Genomic DNA, 17596 nt, shown 5'->3' with positions numbered 1-17596 from the left:
TGTGTTGGCATTTGCATCTAATGTCTGTGTGCGTTGGTATTGAGAACTATTTGTTACTGGGTTTATAGGTTTTTATTAGCTTCTGCCTGTCATCATTTTAAAGGTAGCTATGTTTCCAGGGTTTATTTTTATATGTGTGTATACATACATATATAAAAAACAGTGCAGTATAATATAATTGAATCTGAATCTTTTAAATACTTTTTTTGTTTACATCTCTGATTAAGTAATAAAACTGCCTAACTACAGCTTTCTGTAACATAAAAAGCAGTTAGTGTCTCTGCTGCAAACAGGCAAGCCTAATTTTTGTGCTCTGAAAATCTTGGAGAACATCCTAGTTCACTTAAGGTCTCTAAATGTGTTCAACTTTGCTGTTGTCTTCAGTTCATCAACATGAAATACTATAATTTCACCAGTTGAATGGACAAAGAGCTGATAATACTGATGATTTTTCCATGGTAGGGTTGGGGGTTTTTTTCCCAATGGGACTGTTCTAGCAATGTTTTGTTCTACAGAATTTTTATAAGTGTAACTTATTTCCAGCTAGGCTCCTCATACCTTTTTTGTTGTTAAATTTAAAAAAAGATAAAATAAAATATCAAACCTTTTTAAAAATGGTGCATTCTTGTGCACCATTCTTGCTTTTCAGACTGTTTTCTGATGTTTTTGCAGTTTATTCTTATTATGTACTGCCCACGTAATACACTTGCTTGTTAGACTATCTGTGTATGAAAGGCACATTCTCAGTTGAATTTTATATCTTTGAGAATCAGCAATTACAGAAATCTTTAATGCATCACTTTTCTGCTTGCCTCGGGGACGTTATCCGACGCTGTGAGACTTGAGACTGCTTACATCATTTTGTGTACATAACTACGGTGTTTTACTTCTCTGTGCCAGTGGTAATAAATACCACCCAGTGAATGAAAATGGGTTTATTTGATTAAACTGATGTACTTGCAACTGATGCGAATCTTTGGAGTGTGGCTTTGTTTTGGGAGCAGAAAGAAGTGTTCCAGTGTTTTCGGTGTTTGCTGCCCCAGTTGAGTCCCTCTCAACTTAAAATCAGGCAAAATATTTTTAGTGCTCTGTGTGCTGTCTCCATATTTCAAGCCATGGACTAGACTGAAATAGCAACCTTCATGTTTTCACTCCTCTTCACAGACAAATAAGGACATTCTGTTAGCATCCCCCCCCCCCCCCCGAGCAGTTTACACACGCACGCTGCACAACGTGCTCCTTCACCGTGCCTCCAGCTGGAGGTGTGGGGGGATCTCCAGAATTTCTGTGGGTAGAAGAAAAGTTCCAAATTGGGCAGCTCTGGCTGAGTCAGAGGCAGAACTGTGCTGCGCCGGAGGCTGTTGATACCATCCCTTCCTGGGGTGGCAAAACACTTGAACAAGGAGGATGGAAGATGAAGGCAGTCGTGCCTTGCAGTGTCTTTTAATCCTTTTGGCTTGGCAGCAGTAAGTTCTGCTTTAATACTGGAAGCAATATCCACTACAACGTGAAACTTCTATCAGATTGATTTCCTTCTTAAACTGCAAACTCCCATTTTTTTGGTTATTTTACAAGAGTTTTTGTAAATCTGTGGGGTAAATGGAGCAATTGTAGGGATGCGTCGTTGTTTCTGTAGTATGGAAAGCAGGGATGCAGTCACCTATTCCATGTCAGTATTACATTTAAGATGCTGATTGCTGTAATGAGATACATTTTTCTGGGATTTCATAATGGGCTGTAAAACAGTGATTAAAAACCTGTCTATAAGAAATTGAGTACAGGAAAAGAGAAATTGCTCCAGTCTTCTGAGGATCTTGTTTGTCATCTTAATCTTGCACATCCATTTTTAAATGAAATGTTCTCTCTGTGGTGCTGTATTTCAGGCTGTCCTTTTCCCAGCGATGCTACATAGAAACTCGATTAATATGTGCCAGCGAGGGGGAAGGGGCACATGTTACCAAGGTCTCTCTCTTACAGATGGCATGTATTCCATTTCCCATAAGCATCGCTTAATTCTCATCCAACTGGTATTATTGTAGAAAGAACTTGCTGAGTTCACCACCATAAAAGAGTTTGGTGAACTAGCTCTGAAGCAGTGTTTTGAGATGTTACTACCTGGAACGAAGTCTCAGCTTTTATTTTTAATTACATTTTTTGAAGGGGTGGGCAGGAATGACCAGGATTAAAAAGCAATAAAATTAGGTACTTTCTTCTCTAATAGTCTTTAACAAACTGCCCTGGGCACCTGGTATGCATCAAGCTCAGTTAACACTAATTAGCCATGAATCATGGAGCCCATTGCCCTTTTTCTGTCTTCTCAGTGTTTTATGTGTTCCCCTGAGCATCTGCTTTTGCATGCAGTTAGGAAATGCTGCTCCAGAGGACACTATGTGCATCTTCTCCAAAGACTCTCATTACATATACCAAATCTATGTAGTAGCAAAAAGTGACTACATCCTGAAATAAGACATTCTAAGGGCAAATTTGTTAAGGTTTGTATTATGGTGATCATTGATTTAATAAACTAAAATAATACTTAGTACTTGTTACTAGCGCTTAGCTGCCAGCTGGTGCAAAACCACATTACTTTTTTAACTTCTTTTTTTCTCTTTTGGCTTTCAGCTCAGATCGACTGATAGAAGAAACAATAAGGTAAGAATTAACTTCCTAATTTTAATTCTTTTCTGTACAATCAGCATTTACATTGAATTGTGTCTAAAGATCTATTATTTATACAGTAACTGTATTGTTTACAACTCATAGGCAGTATTACAATAAAGTGGTGGTAGGATTTGGGTTTTTTTTCTAGTCAATGTTGACATAATGGTGTTGTTTAAATATTTTATTCATCGTAGTTTAGAAAACTTGAGTTTCTGTTCAAAGGTGAATAACCCCTACAGAAACACAGGGAATGATAGAGCAAAGTGAATCTCAGGTTGAGCTGTTGAGAGCTATTCCAGTAGTCAAGCTGTTTCTTCTCACAGTGACACTCTTCTACAACATAATTTTCTGTAATCCCTCAATGTATTCAGCACCCTAGTATGCAGCTGATATCGGTTAGAAATTTTACCAAAAGGTTATTGCTGTTGTATAGTTATTTGTCATTTGGGTTTTTTACATGGTTTGAATACTTGAATGCTACCTTCTCTAACTGATCTAGAAATTTTAGAACTGTAGCGTCATAAATTACTTTTCTCATCTGTGCCCTTCCCAATCTTCCATTGAACTCTGGGATTTTGCAGACCAATAATTCAGAGTGCCTGACTTAATGGTTTTAAATTTTAGATTATTGCTTTAAAAAAAAAAAAGGAAGAAAGCAAGCAAGATATGCTTTCAGATAATGCATGTACTGGCATAAGTGATCAAGAAGAGTAATTAGAGGTGCAGCAAGGCTCTATGTCCATTAAGGGCTGGCTAGCTTAAGTACATACAGTGGGCTCAGTATAATTAACATGGTGGAAGAATGTGTTAAACCACATTAACGTGCAGTGATGAACCAGAAGTGGTTGGTACAATAATGGCTGAAAATGTAGGTGTAATCTTACCACAGCCTCATAAAGATATTTGCCAAACTTAGCACAGTTATTGTGAATATTTGTTTTACTCTGGGTTCTGGTCCTTTCCTGATTAAAAATCCTCTCCTTTATTGCCATGCTTGTAGCCCTAATTTTCTGTCTTGTAAAAATGCTCAGCATTTGTTGGATCTCTTATTTGCTGCTGCTCCAGTAACTAGAGCATTAAACAGCATATGGTGATTTATTAAGCTTAATATCCTGCAAAATGACTTGTATTTTATCATTTGAGCTCTTTGCTTAGCCTCTTGATTATGTGTCATCGGAGAAGCTGAGAGTATGCGTATGCGTGATAAGTGAACCTCCGTGTCAATTTACCTGTGCAAGGGAACGTAGCCGTGGCAAACTGGCATTCAAAACAGGGCGGCTACCTGAATATTCACCCAGGTTCCTCCATCAGTTTTGAGCCTACTCAGAAGCTCCATGGTGTCATCAGTAGGTGTCCTGGAGGGGTTAAAACTGCTTTGAGTTTCATTTATGTGAGCTGCAGTCCCGCAGTTGGCTACAGATCGACTATCTCCACAGTGACTGCTTCTCATACGATAGTCCCAACCGCACGGCTTGGTTCAGAGCTCCTTGGTGCTGTTTACTGAAAGGGTTCCTTCTGTTAATTTACTAACTTTGATTACTTTAATTATTTTTTTTAGAGGTTGGATTTCAGCACTCCTTGTTGCACCATTTATTATCTGTAGTAAATTAACTTCTTGTTGTAGTTGTTGCCAAAATGCTCTACATTTCTTTTTTGTAGAAAAAGAACTTGTTTAGTATCTACGTTGAGCAGGAAATGTCATTTCTGTTATATCATCTTAAGTCAATTCCGACTCTGATGAACTCAGGGTGAATTTTCTGGTTTACTCTTTTTCTTGTCATCCCCAGTAATTGCAGGTATTCAGATATGATATTAATTGGTGGTAAACCTTGCTGAATTTGAAGTGATTTTACCAGGTGGAAATTTACCCAACTTCTGATTATCAATTGCTTTATCTATAGTAAACCAAGTAAAAGAGAGAATTGTGCAGGGGAAGCTGTTTGAAATCAGATTTCTTGAGTGAAGTGAGATATAATTAGCTTATTCTGGCTACTAATACTGTTCTGTCTTCAAGGTTTACATCTGCTGTAGTTGATTACTCATTATTTGGGTGTAATTCAGGAAGTCAAGAAATCACATTTTATTTTTTTAGTGGTTGTTACTAAGCAGTGATTCTAAACACTGGAATGCATTTTTCTGTGCGTGCAGAGGCCGTTGTTGACAAGCTGCATAGCTGTGACCCCATTGCCAGGGTCTCTACAGTCAGTGCTCACTGTGAAAACCTTGCTCTAACTTTCCGTAGAGGAGAGAACCGAAGAAGTGCAGAGCCTGACTCCTCCTGTGCGTGGTTCCTCCACGGGAGCAAACATACGTACAAGAGAATATGTGAGCACCTAAGCTGAAATGATTCAGTAACTGAAGCGATGAGTAGGGCTGTTATTCCAGATGTTTTGTTAGTACTAAACTTTTAATCATTTTTTAAAAGAATTACGTGACATGGGTTCTTACTGCAGCATATTTCTTTCCAGAAACGAGTGGGATGTGATACTTTGTACTGCAGTTCTTCTGGAACAGTGTTCCCTTCTCTTGGCCAGATTTAAATATAAGCATAGATTTTGTTTAATATGTTTGGTGTGCTTGGGTTTTAATTTTCAAACATTATCACTTCTCCAAAATAGAAAATGATTTATTTCTTGTTTTCCAACAACGTATATTTTTAGGTTGGCTCAGTTTGATTTATTTTTTTTTAATATAGTTTTGCATGTGGAGTGTGACAAGTTCTTTGGATTTTATTGTAAAACTGTTTCTGAGGCCTGATTCAGGCTGATTTGTCAGTGTTTGTATATTACCAGATTGGCCTACTCCACTTCCACTCTGAAGCCAGACCAAAACCATAGATTTAATTTAAAAAAAAAAATCTCCGTATGTATTTGTGGTATTTCTTTAGGTAATAATTAGGATTTAATAAAAGGGAAGAAATCACTTGCAATGAATCCTGACTTTTCAGAATGGAAAGGCATGAATTAGATTTTGAGTCTTAGCTCTTTTCAAAAGAGCCTTGTCAGAGTGTCTAGGCAAAATCACTTGCATTTCTGGGGAAATGTTCCTTTTGTTTTCATCTTAGGCTTCATCAAAAGGCACAATAACCTTTAATTTGAAAGATTGTGTGCGCATATGTGTATGTATATGCACACGCGTCTATATTTATAGATGCAAATATGTATGTATGTATACGCAAAGAAGTAATAAGTGATGTAATCAGAATTTTTACCAATTTAAAACTAGAGCTTGCATTTCTATGCAGAGTCACAGAGTCCATTCCCTTAATCATAGACGTTGTCATGAATTTAAATGAGCAAGTATGATTCACGGAGTACAAAATGAAGCAGAAGTTCCAGTAATACATGAATTATTTGATTTTTAAAAAGTCTCATTCCTTTAGAGCTTTGTTTTAGTTCTTCATCAATGTAGATTTGACTGAGCTGTCTCAATGGATGAAGCAAGGAGTTGACTTTTTGGTACGTTTCACTTAATAATACGCTGTATGTACGTGGCTGCTCTGTGGGGTGAAAATACCCGACAGCTTAAACATTTGTTGAGGTAAAAACACTTTGCTTCCAAGTCAAGCAGCATTAAAAGTGTATCTCTGCATGTTAGACTAGTTTGACTGCAGTAGTGGCTGAAGTGTTTATCACTCTGTACTTTTTCATGCTGGTGAAAACTGCAGAGTCTGTACAAATACCAGTTGTTTTACTTTTGAAGAGAAATTTGGTTACTTGCATATCCACAGCACTGCTGAGCATTCAAGGACAAACTTGAAATGTAAGTGAAATTTTGAGGAATTTGAGATACTCCTGCTGATTTGTGGAAGAGATGGGGGGGCTCTTTGTGGCTGTGATCTCAGGCTTACCTAGAAGACATTTCTCCAGTAGTGCAGCAATCTTTAGTGTTGTACTTCAGCAGTGCTTTAATATTAAATATAGAGAGCAGAATACCATCTGGTTTTAGAAACTTGGTTTACACCCAACTGTAGTAGTTCAAGCCAGTGCAGCACCGAGAATAGTTCATGCTAGTTTCCAAATGAAACGTTAAGTCAGGGTCATCTCAATTCCCGTAAGAAGCATTTAACCTTTATTGTAAATGTTGTGTAGAAGTTTCAAAATGTAAGAAAGAGGTATTCTTGATCTGGGGAGATTACGGTGCTGAGTAGCTAAATGGGGCCAATATTGTGAATGGGAAGAATATGATTAATTTTTTTTAAAATGCGTTTGTCAGTGGAGAAATGGCAACAGTAAGTCAATGAGCATATGTTAGGGATGGGAATGAAACCAAAACCGTCTAATGAAGGATATGAGGAAACTGCAATACTTAGGACTGTACCAGACCAATCAGTGCAGTAGTCCCCAGGAGCTGTGTGTTTTCTGGTAGTGCTTAAACATAATGGTCTCATTTACAGATATAAAGGCTTAGGTAAACCAGCTCGTGTTTTGAGTAATCAAATTCCGTGTGAAGAACAGTGCCTTTTACTTGAATTTTGACTTGTTAATGGTGGCTAGAATCCAGTTAAACTCTTGTTCATGGATATCACAGTTACAGTTCATTGCTAGACTGTATCGTATTAAAAATGGTAATCACTACCATTATTTTTTTCTTTAGAGCTCTTCAGTAAAACCCAGCCCATTGCGCCAATTTTTTTAAAATACCGGGTAAAAGAAATGAGAAGGTTCCGATCTTGTAATATGTAAACTTAAACAGATACATCTTGCCTTTTTATATGAAATGGACAGTTTCACTCCTCAGATGTTAAAGCAGGAACTTTGTGTTCCATGATAATCTGTAATAATTATTTCCAAAGGCATTTTGGAAATGTCTCAGGAACACTTTATATCCTGGCAATCATCTTGTATTTTCACTTCTGTAAATTAATGGATGCCTTAATGAGTCATTGGATGCATCTTATGAAAACATGTGGCTTAATTCAGGAGTGCTTTGAGAAATGCTGTATTAAAACTTCATCTGGACAAGTATCAAGTCAGTGTGGGAGTGTAAGATAAGAAGCTGTAGGTTACTGAGCAAGCTTTCCTGTGTACAGCTAGGAAATCTTTTTTTTTTTTTTTTTTTTAACTTGGTTCCCAGTAATTCAGAATTTTCTGAGTGCTCTCCTCAACAGCAAATGTAATGTTTGTGCAAGCTTGTGGCTTTTTACTTTAGAAAACTAAGATACCTGTATGCTGAGTTGTAAATGTGTAATCTGTCAAATGCCGTATCTTCTCACCTATGATATGATTTGATGTATTTACTGTTCTGATTTTGTAGTCCCTTTTACAGCCCTTGAAGGCATCTGCTTTTTCTGTACTGATACAGAGGTGTTTATTCTCTGTTCAGAATTTCTACTAACACCTTCTTTAGATGCTTTTCTTTGTATATTCATGCACTGTTGGGGTAGGCAATGATGCAATTCTTTTTCTTCTTCTCCTCCAATCTACAGTACTACACAGTGTAAGAGGAGAAGAAGCTTCGTAGACTTTCTTCTGTTCTTTTTGCAGAAACAAAGAGTGTTGGTTAATGGATTCTGGCAACCCCTTTATAAACACTAAGGCAGCGACTGCAAGCCCCGTTGCTTCCAGTTAACCATGAGTTTCATTTTCACTTTGTGCTGATTTGGCACTTTGAAAGTATAAAAGAAAAAAAACCCCGCTAAATAGCCAGCTGCAAATAAAAAATACCTGAAGGTTTTTCTTAGTTCTGCCCTGAAACTTCCATATTTATTTATTTATTTTAAATCTAATACTTCAAAACTTAGTATTAAAATGTTAAATCTGTTCTTACAGAGCTGCTGATTGAAAATGTCAGGGTTTTGCCTACAAATTATCAACCTATTTATACTCTCTTAGTGACTGATAAACTCACAATTTCTAATGTATGTCCAAATTTATAGAATGCTAATATAACCTTAACGTTCATCTGCCCTGTCAATGCATGTTGTTCTATTTAAAAGAATTTGCTGTGTAGAGCGGTTGGAGGAGCCTTTCTGTGACCTGAAAGCTGAGAGCTATAGGCTGGCCCTTCTGTCACCTATGTTTCACGTATGTCTGTGTGATGAACTTGTCTTGCTTTCCAAGGTGTTCTGCTACTGCTAAAACCACAGTCATACCACTTGTACCACTCAGGCTTTGGCTTGGTGAACTCTGAGTTTTTATGTGCAAAACCAGAGTTGGAAAAGGCAGCCTCCACCCGAAGAGGTGGTAGCAGATATTTTTCCTTTCCTTTTTTTTTTTTTTTTTTTTTTCCCTAAAAAGTTTGCCTGGCACCTTATAGGAAGGCTGAAGATATTGTATCAAGGGCTACTTGAGATGGAGTAGGCAGATATAATGGAAGGGAGCCAAAGGAACTCACTGCTCCAGAATTACTTTAGGGATCATTGATCCGGGCAGTTTTCTTCTTTAAGATGTTTGTGAACTGTGGTACTGACCTTTCACTGTAAGCCTTGAAGGACAATTGTTAGGCTTGCCTCCGCTGGTTTCTGCCAGCTATTCTTGGGATACTGGCTGTAGTGTCCTAGTAGGGGAGCCAGTGGTACGTCCGATGATCCAGAGCTGCTCGTTCCAAATGTTGTTTTGTTTAGAGAGAAACTTGAAATAAAATGTATCAAATGGTCTTTGTTATAAAAATGTCAGGAACTCCAGTTCTATGCTGAATAAGTGTACAAACATAATTTGTGTGTGTGACTTTTCCTACCAGATTTACCTGGAAAGATACACTAAGGTGGTAAAGGTCCTTTTTTTTTTTTAATCACCTTCCAGTACTGAAATGCCAGGTCAACCTAAGTACTTTAGTACTAATATCTGGACAAATGATGTTTCAACATTGTAATTGTTACAGAAAGATAAGCCCAAAGCCCTGAAACCCAGATGAATTTAATACAGAACAGTGTGTGAGAACCAGATGTATTGAGCAAGTGCATTCAGAGAGTTCAGCAGTAAATATTAAGACTTTATGTAAAATGCAATGTCCAGTTGGTATTGCAGGACTTGAGAATAATGTTAGGGTTTGTACTTGCCCCTCCTTAGAAATAATGCTCACCTTAGCTGTGATTTTTTGTATCATGTTTGTATACAGAGCAAGTGTAAAATGTCTGTATTGGGTAAAAGAAGCATTTTGCGTTTTCCTATCTGTGTGTTCTCCTCTGAAATTACAGCTTTAGTTCCCTTTTCTCATATTTATATCTCTTGTATCGTGTTGTTCCACTTAACTTTTATTCTTCAAGAACGCTTCCCCTCCATATTTAACACTCACAAACTTGTCCAAGAATTTGTTTTCATTGTTGTTATTCACATAGATATAGTCAACAGCAATACAGGTGTCGTGTTCTGAGTTATTATCCAGCCATGTTGTATTTATGTCTTTGTTTATTTTTGAAATGCATGCCAGCCAAGAACAGCAGTATTTGTTGTACTGTTCCTTCTTAAGCATTGTGTCTCCAGAGCCTAAACTTTTACTGTTTCTCTAGATGTAAAGGAGTCTGGGCAGTTTTTCTTGATAAAGGTATTGCATTTGAAGTAGCTACTTGAAATACTACCTGGGGCAACAAGTAGTAGTCTACCCTGTAACTCTTTGTTTTACAAGCTGAAGAGAAAATTAAGGTAGAGCAAAAATTTTGTCAGCTGAGTAGCTCTTTAAAATCTTCATTTAAATGTCTTGTTTTTAAGAGCATAGTTGCTTTTTTCCAACTTTCAGAGTGTATTAAATTTGAAATGGGAAATTCTGGTTTATATTCACCTGTATTGTGTCCTTATATTTGGATAAAGTACATACAGCTGGACCTTGTATTAGTAAAGAAACGGAGTATGGAAACTTATATATTCACAGATGATATTCTTAATTAGGATCAAAGCTCAAAAATGTACTTTATCTGTGCTGTGAAGGAAGCATCATTTGATATGATGTCATTATACACTCAACTCCAGCTTATGGAAAACAGTCAGGTGGGGCTTGCTGGGAGGAGATGTTAATGCAGGACAACCCAAGTTTTGCCCACTCACCTGGAGTCAGAGGACAGTGTTAATCCTGAGTCAAAGTAGATCTCAGTGCTTTGTTGTGTTTAAATGTCTGCAATGACCCGATGACTGTATGTCCCAGCTTGATTGTCCAGAAACCTTCTGTGTAAAGCTCTGTGAGCTGTTGGGTCTCAAACAGCATTTCCATCTCCTCTCAACCAGCGCGTTTGCTTTGCAAATTGATTTTTAATTGTGAGTCAGCTCTTAGTTGCTTAATGCTTCTGTAGCCATCATATTCTGATGGCAGGCAAGAAATTTCATGTGCTCTCTGAGTGAAAGTAAGTATGGGGCTTCTGTGATTAAACAAACCTCTAAATTTAAAACTTATGCCAGAAGAGTACCTTTAGGTTTGCTTGTAATGCAGTAGCATTTTCTGTTGGGGCTGGGGGAGATATGCCAAAACCCTGCCCGTTTCAAGAAATTGCAGTGTTTTCGATTGTTAATGGCTTATATAAAAAAGAGAAATCATTCAAGTGTAAAGGATAGAGATTAATGGAAAAAATGTGGTTTCATTCATATTGCTTCACCTCATTCATTGTCCTCTAAAGGAGTGTTGCCTGCTTACTTTCCTCTTGTTTTAGCTGTAGATTATTCTTAGCGCCAACAACTTGATCCACTCTTTTTTTTTTTCCTTCATTCTCCAGCATTGCCATGGCAACTAAAGAAAATATGACTTCGCAGAGAGGGATGTTGAAGTCAATACAAAGCAAGATGAATACCTTGGCTAGTATCCTTTCCTAAAAATGTGTGTTGTCAGTGCATAAGAAGAGGTATAGTACAGTTTTTCACTCTGTCATTTGGGGATGAAAATGCTTTGTGATGTCAGTGGCTGTATAATCTGTCATGGTGTGTTGTCATTAGTGACAAACAGACCATTTTCTAACCAGTCTCACTAGACAATCTGACTGAAGCATCTTAATGATGAATGTGGTGAATAAGTTGTTTCTACTCAAATTTGAATTCTGCATATAAATCAATGTAGCTTAATTTTCAGGTAGAGATCTGCAACAGCATTTTATAGCCTTCCCTGCTATATGTTTTTGTAAAAGGATAATTTCATTTTACTTCTTGCTTTTTGCTTTCAAGACTGTCCAGAGCTGAAGCTTAGCATACATTGCTGCTTCTTATGGTTTGCAGCTAAGTGTATCCTCTTGTCAGTGACAGTCTTGTAGATGTTAAGATTTTGGGTTGTTGGTTTCTCCTCATATTCTGTGCTCACGGCTGAAGATTGTGCTGGACTGTCAAGTCATGCATGTTTGTCGTTTTCCCAATTATTCCTTCCTTTCTATCATAAGGGCCCAAAGAACAACATTAGCATCATCTGATTAGACAGATTGCATCCTGAAGAGATGTATCTTGGTAACCCATAAATTTCATTATGGTTCCTAGCAACTGGCGAGGACCAAAAAAAAAAAATCAATAAGCTTTGGTCTTAAAAGATTCTTGGTTCCAAAGACCTGAAGCTCTGAAACTTACTATCTTGTTGGCAATTGTATTTTGTACATTAAAAGATAGATTTACATCTTTATGATTTTACAGTAGGAGGACTTCTTCCTTATGTGCTATACTTGAACAGTGCGTAGTCATGCAACGTGCATGATTTTCTTAGTCAAATGCCTTTGGTTGTTCCCTTCACCAGTATTCCATTAAATAAATTCCACAGATGTTTTATGTAACTGCCCCATTTTTATTTTTTTTTCATTCTCATTTAAACACAATTACTAAAAGTAACTAAGCCTCACAGACTGGAGATTAAAGTATATCAAATGCTGGTAATTTAGGTGAGCAGGTGATGAATTCTGTGTAAATGTGACCTCTAAGCTGTTCTGTTCTCTTTTTATTTTCCTCTGATTGTCTATTATTAGTGAAGTACAGTTGTGATCCTGCTAACTATCCATCAGGGTTTTTTACTGCATCTGCTTTCTTGAGCTTGGCAGTAGTTCTGCATTTCTTGCAGTATTGGGATTACCACATACAGAATTTGGGGTTTGTTAGTGAAGATACTGTGCGCTGATATGACCTTGACTCAGACTCCTTAAAGATCGGTTTCCAGCAGTGAACAGCCTGATTCAAAGGATCAACCTTCGGAAACGACGAGATTCTCTCATCTTGGGTGGCATTATTGGCATCTGTACCATCTTACTGCTGCTATATGCTTTTCATTGATGGATGTTCCCCCATGGACTCTGCTAAACTCACCACCACCATCCCTCCCCCCCAGTCAAGGAAAAGTGAGTGGGGGAAGCGACAGACTTCAAACAGCCTGCTCGTTACGGCTGGGAGTATCAGCATGATGTGTAGAGCTTATGATGGTAGACTGCGACACTGGTTTTGGGTTGAAGCTGCAGTGTTTCTCCTTCCCTGTCATACATACATCTTCCTTTGGGTTATGTTTTGTGGGATTTGTTTGTCTTTAATTCCCTTTCTCACTGCAAGGTAAGTAAGCACTTACCAGAACTGGCAGAATGTTTTCTGCGCTCAGCGGTGCTGGGGGAGGCCTGTTGTTTGCTGGTAAGTGGGAAAAGATTGTTGCGCTTGCCTTGGGTAGAAACTCTGCAAGAAGCCGGTTTCCCCTGTAGGCCAAGCACAGTACTGAACACTTTTACCCTGTGAGAAGAATATTGCAGCTTTAAGCCGTCAGGTTGCTTTACTACTACACGTTCTGTAATTCCTTTTAACTCATGGTTGAGATACTAGTTATTTCTGCATAATTTGTGCTGTGAAAACTGTGCTTCACACGAATTCCTCAAAGTAAAAAAAGGATTGTTCAGTTCACTTTTTGCACAGAGTATGAATAAACTACTCTCTGAGGAAGATTTGTAAGGTTTCTTGTGGCTTTAAAGGGACTAACAAGTCCTCCTTTGTAAAAAGGGAGCACAGTGTCCTAGCAGCTGTTTACTGTAGTGTTCAGTCGTCTGAAAAGTGACCAAACATGAGTTCACCTAAAAGGAGTCTTTTGGGTGTAAATACTTTGATTTTGACTGGCATCATAAAGGTCTTTATAAAGACACAATAAGCAGTTTGAAAAGTCTATATTGTAATTTAGATAAAGTTATTCTAATAGCATTAATATTTTTACATTGTTAGTAGGATATAATCTAAACTGTCAATTGGAAATGAAAATTATGGTGGTTATACCTGAGGCAAATGTATCTGCGTGCAAAATTTTTGGACATAACTCCTCATAGTAAAGACTTGAATGTATGAATAGTGAAACAAGTATTATTTATCATTATCTGGGGGAAGAAAATTTTTTTTGTCCAGACATGCAACATGAATCCTGTTGTGTTTGTGTCTCCAAACAAAGATGACATCAGGAATGGCTTTGATACTGCAAATTCACAAATTACAGATTTTTCTGCTCTTTCAACAACTCTTTTCCATCTGTCATATCGTAACCCAATAAATTTAAACTGAGGCACTGAAATATCTTTCTAAGAATTTGATTAACTCGTTTCACAATCATTTTACAGTGCTCCTCACAGATTTCATGTATGCCATTACCCACAAATGTCAAATGGTCTCCAGGTTCTCCTCTGGAATGGAGTCTAGCGGGACAGACGCAATTTTTTACTGCTTTTTATAGTGTCTGTGAAGTACCTGTTGGAGGGAGTAGAGACTTGTGCCTGTGTAGCGAGCAAAACCACACTGTTGCGCCTAAAATGTTTGTATGAATTTGAAGGCTTGTTTGCAGACTTTGTGCTAAAAAGTCAACAAAAGCTTCTAATCGGTCATCTTGTCGTTGGGATTAGAAAGCATTCGGAATTAATACAGTTAAAACTGCGGGGCTTATATTTTAAATAAAGGGTGATTATTTCATTGATTTGGGAATGTTCCTGGTTTGGAATGAAGTGTTCATTAGAGGGGTTTATGAAAACCCTTGATGGATAAGGGAGGTCTATTATTGAATTTGTGTGTTGGGAGAGCAAACCTCTTCTCCCCGATGCTTTTTCTTTGATTCCTCCACCACCACCCTAAGGGACCCTGATCAGCAGTCGTGCTTCTGTTTAGGTTTGTAGGATATGGTTGCTCTATAGTTGGCAATATAAGATCTGCAGTACCGTAAATAAATTCATTTATTTAATCTTATAACCAGTCTTTTTACTGGACTTAATTGAATTGGTGCATATATTTAATCTTATTGTGTGAAAAAGCTGCTATGGAAAATATGTAGATTATAATAAATATGTAAACATAATTGATTTTTCATGTTATGAAAATGTGATGGAGGAACGGATATATTTTAGTATAAAATAACAGAAATGTGCTGAATTATCTCTGATAAAGCTTTACTGGAAATGGTTTCAGTGTTGGCAAACCCCTCCACGGTTTTTATTTGTATTGGTTTTGAGACAGGTTTTGTTTCAAAAATACGTTTAATTAACCTCGTAGTCTCCCCTTCATCATCATCTTGTAGTCGCCTAGCAATGTGAGCAGGCGTTTTGCTTTGCTCTCAGAAGTGGTGTGCTTGCATGGAGCTGAGGGGAAAGACTTGCTAATTCTCCTGAACATCTCTAACAACATGGACCTATAGTTAGGGTAGTGGAGTGTATATAAAAATGGAGGACTGTAGTATTTAATCTCAACCCCCAAAATATAGGTTTGTGTGGCTCCTGTTGCAAAATATATTCTCTTAGGTTTTTCATTCTGTGTGGTTCCTCTTGCTCTAAGGGAAAAAATGTGGTTAAAGAATTCTCGTTTCTGCAATTCCTGGCAAAGTTGCAGTTTCATAACCAAATAGAATTGTGCTAAGAAAATTATTGCTAAGCCATACAAATGAAGTGAGTAAATCCGTAATATTTCTACAGGGCACGTTTCACACACATATGCACACACACTTTTTAAATTTCTTTATTCTTGCCAGTATGCAAGCACCTATGCGAAACCCATCCAACAACCCCTTAGCTCGGCACCAAAACGTAAAGGATCGTATGGATAACTTCCAGTAGACTCGCTTCACATAGACACGAATATTTTTATTCTTGGGGTTTTTTTTAGACAATTTTTTTTTTTTACATGTTTATCCGATGCTGGTTGCTAGAGCAGAGGAATGGCATTCGGGCAACACCCAGTATTACGTGTTCAGTGAATAGTGAGCGTTCGTGTGGCTGTGGCCCAGACCACAGCAGTCGCTTATCCCCAGCCCTGAGCAGGGGTGGAGGCAGGGCTTTGCTCTCCGGGTGCTGGGACCAAGCAGCATGGTGCTTCTGGTAATACAAGAGTTTGCCCTTCCTGGGAAGGCACAACATTTTTTCTTAATCAGTATTGATTTCAGGAGCTTTTGCATATTGAAGTGTGGTATAAATTCCTGCTGGATTCATTACACTGAATAATCAACTAGAATTTTTCATTTGTGGTTTTAGAAATCCTTTCTTTTGGACAGTCTTAAGATTACTGTGAGAAGGAGGAGTCAGTTCTTTGCTGGATGTTGAAAACAAAAGAGCAAAAGTAGATTTTCAGGTGACGTGAAAGTTTCAGATAACTTCTTGATGGTTTGTCCTCCCTGAAGCTCCCCCAAAACTGCTACGCAGGGAGCAAAGTCAGGTCCACCACTTCTGATTGTGTCACTCATTTAGTCGGGACTGTTTTAGCTCTCTAAACCTAGCAGCTAGTTTCCCAAGATCACTTGATGCATATCCTTTTCCTATTTTTACTTTTTTTTTTTTTTCCCCCGAAGCTTTCATTTGAAACAGGAAGGAGAGGTAACAGCTGTATCAGTTCTGAAGGAGGAAATAATTCTGAAACTCCTTATAACAGTATGGGATTATGAAATCTTGCAGTGGTTCTGTTGAGCAATGTGCAGGACAGGAGACCTCAGTGAAAGATACACTGAGACAAAACTGAGCCATATCCTAGGTGACATCTGCAAGTCCTCTTGGTGCCCTGTATCTCTCCTGTCGACTGGATATTTGAAACCAGTGTGAGGTTTTCAGTTCCAAATACATAAGCGGTTGTTGGTCTGTCTACTACTGAGTGAGGAAAACAGTTTAAATAAACACTCAAGACAAAAAACAAAACTCTTTCTCACAAGATATCCCAGTCCAGACCCTTGTAAACAATTTTCTGATTGCACTTTCTGATTTTTTTGCTTTTCATACAGCTTCTTGAAACTTATTTTATTGTAACTGTAATTATTTTTGTTCTCACCTATTGTGCATTCTCTGTATGTATTAAAAAAAGCTTTGATATGTAATTTAATAATAAATTAGAATTCTAAGCAAGGTGCTTGGTTCTTTCCCCATGACAGTCTTTGCCTACCTAAGCTTCAGGGAAGATGCAGAAAACATTCATCTCTCCAGTTTGGGATTGTCACTGAACATACGAATTAGTTTGTTCTCCATTTTTGTACCAAGTATCAGACGTGATGGAGCATTTCCTGACCCAAAGTGCTCGGTTTGGTAGGATGTGTTCCTTGTGCCTGCATGTGCATCTGCATTGGAAGGGTCTGAATATAGTAATGACTTTTTTCCTGCTGTTCTTTGACAGATGGAACAAGGATGGTTTTCTTTAGGGTAAGCTTTAAAAAGTTTTCTATATATCCATTGTATAAAACATTTAATTCTCAAAAGCACACCACAACTGATGTTGATCTGAAGCATAAGGTGCCTCCCTCCTCATTTTAATACCCTTCTCAGTAGTTGGGTACCTTCTTCCCACCCCCCCTATCTGCAGTCACAACACAAACACCAAAAATAAGCCGATACTTTGAACGTGGTACGAGCAATTGTAAAAAATCTCTCTGTGAAGTTCTGTCGGATCCTGTAGTTTTCTAGCACTGCTGTGGTCTGGACCACCTCCATCCTCAGGTGTTCAGGTAGCGTCATGTCTGAAGCACTCGTCTGTACCTGGTGTTTTTGCAATTGGCACTAAATCTTTCAATGCCACTCAAATTTATTTTCTCAAACAAGAAACTGCCTGGCAGCGTGATACCTGTCTGT

The 17596-nt window shown here is 37.9% G+C and overlaps 1 protein-coding gene across 3 annotated transcripts in view; it reads left to right on the top strand.

Moving 5' to 3' along the window:
• GOSR1 (golgi SNAP receptor complex member 1) overlaps positions 1-16882 on the top strand; it is a 34440-nt gene extending 17558 nt beyond the window's left edge. For 2 of the 3 annotated variants that reach the window (XM_075771210.1, XM_075771208.1), the window contains exons 7-9: positions 2623-2652; positions 11303-11385; positions 12700-16882. In XM_075771210.1, coding sequence (XP_075627325.1) covers positions 2623-2652; positions 11303-11385; positions 12700-12824 — 238 coding nt within the window. In that variant the 3' untranslated portion in view covers positions 12825-16882. Of the gene's footprint in view, positions 1-2622; positions 2653-11302; positions 11423-12699 lie in introns of those variants that run through there. The other variant, XM_075771211.1, reaches the window with a different exon arrangement.
• The last annotated feature ends 714 nt before the right edge of the window (positions 16883-17596 follow it).

Source organism: Balearica regulorum, chromosome 19 (genome assembly GCF_011004875.1).
Source record: "Balearica regulorum gibbericeps isolate bBalReg1 chromosome 19, bBalReg1.pri, whole genome shotgun sequence".
Taxonomy (NCBI): domain Eukaryota; kingdom Metazoa; phylum Chordata; class Aves; order Gruiformes; family Gruidae; genus Balearica; species Balearica regulorum.
The sequence above is the reverse complement of the archived record's forward strand: the minus strand, read 5'-3'. Positions and strand labels throughout refer to the sequence as shown.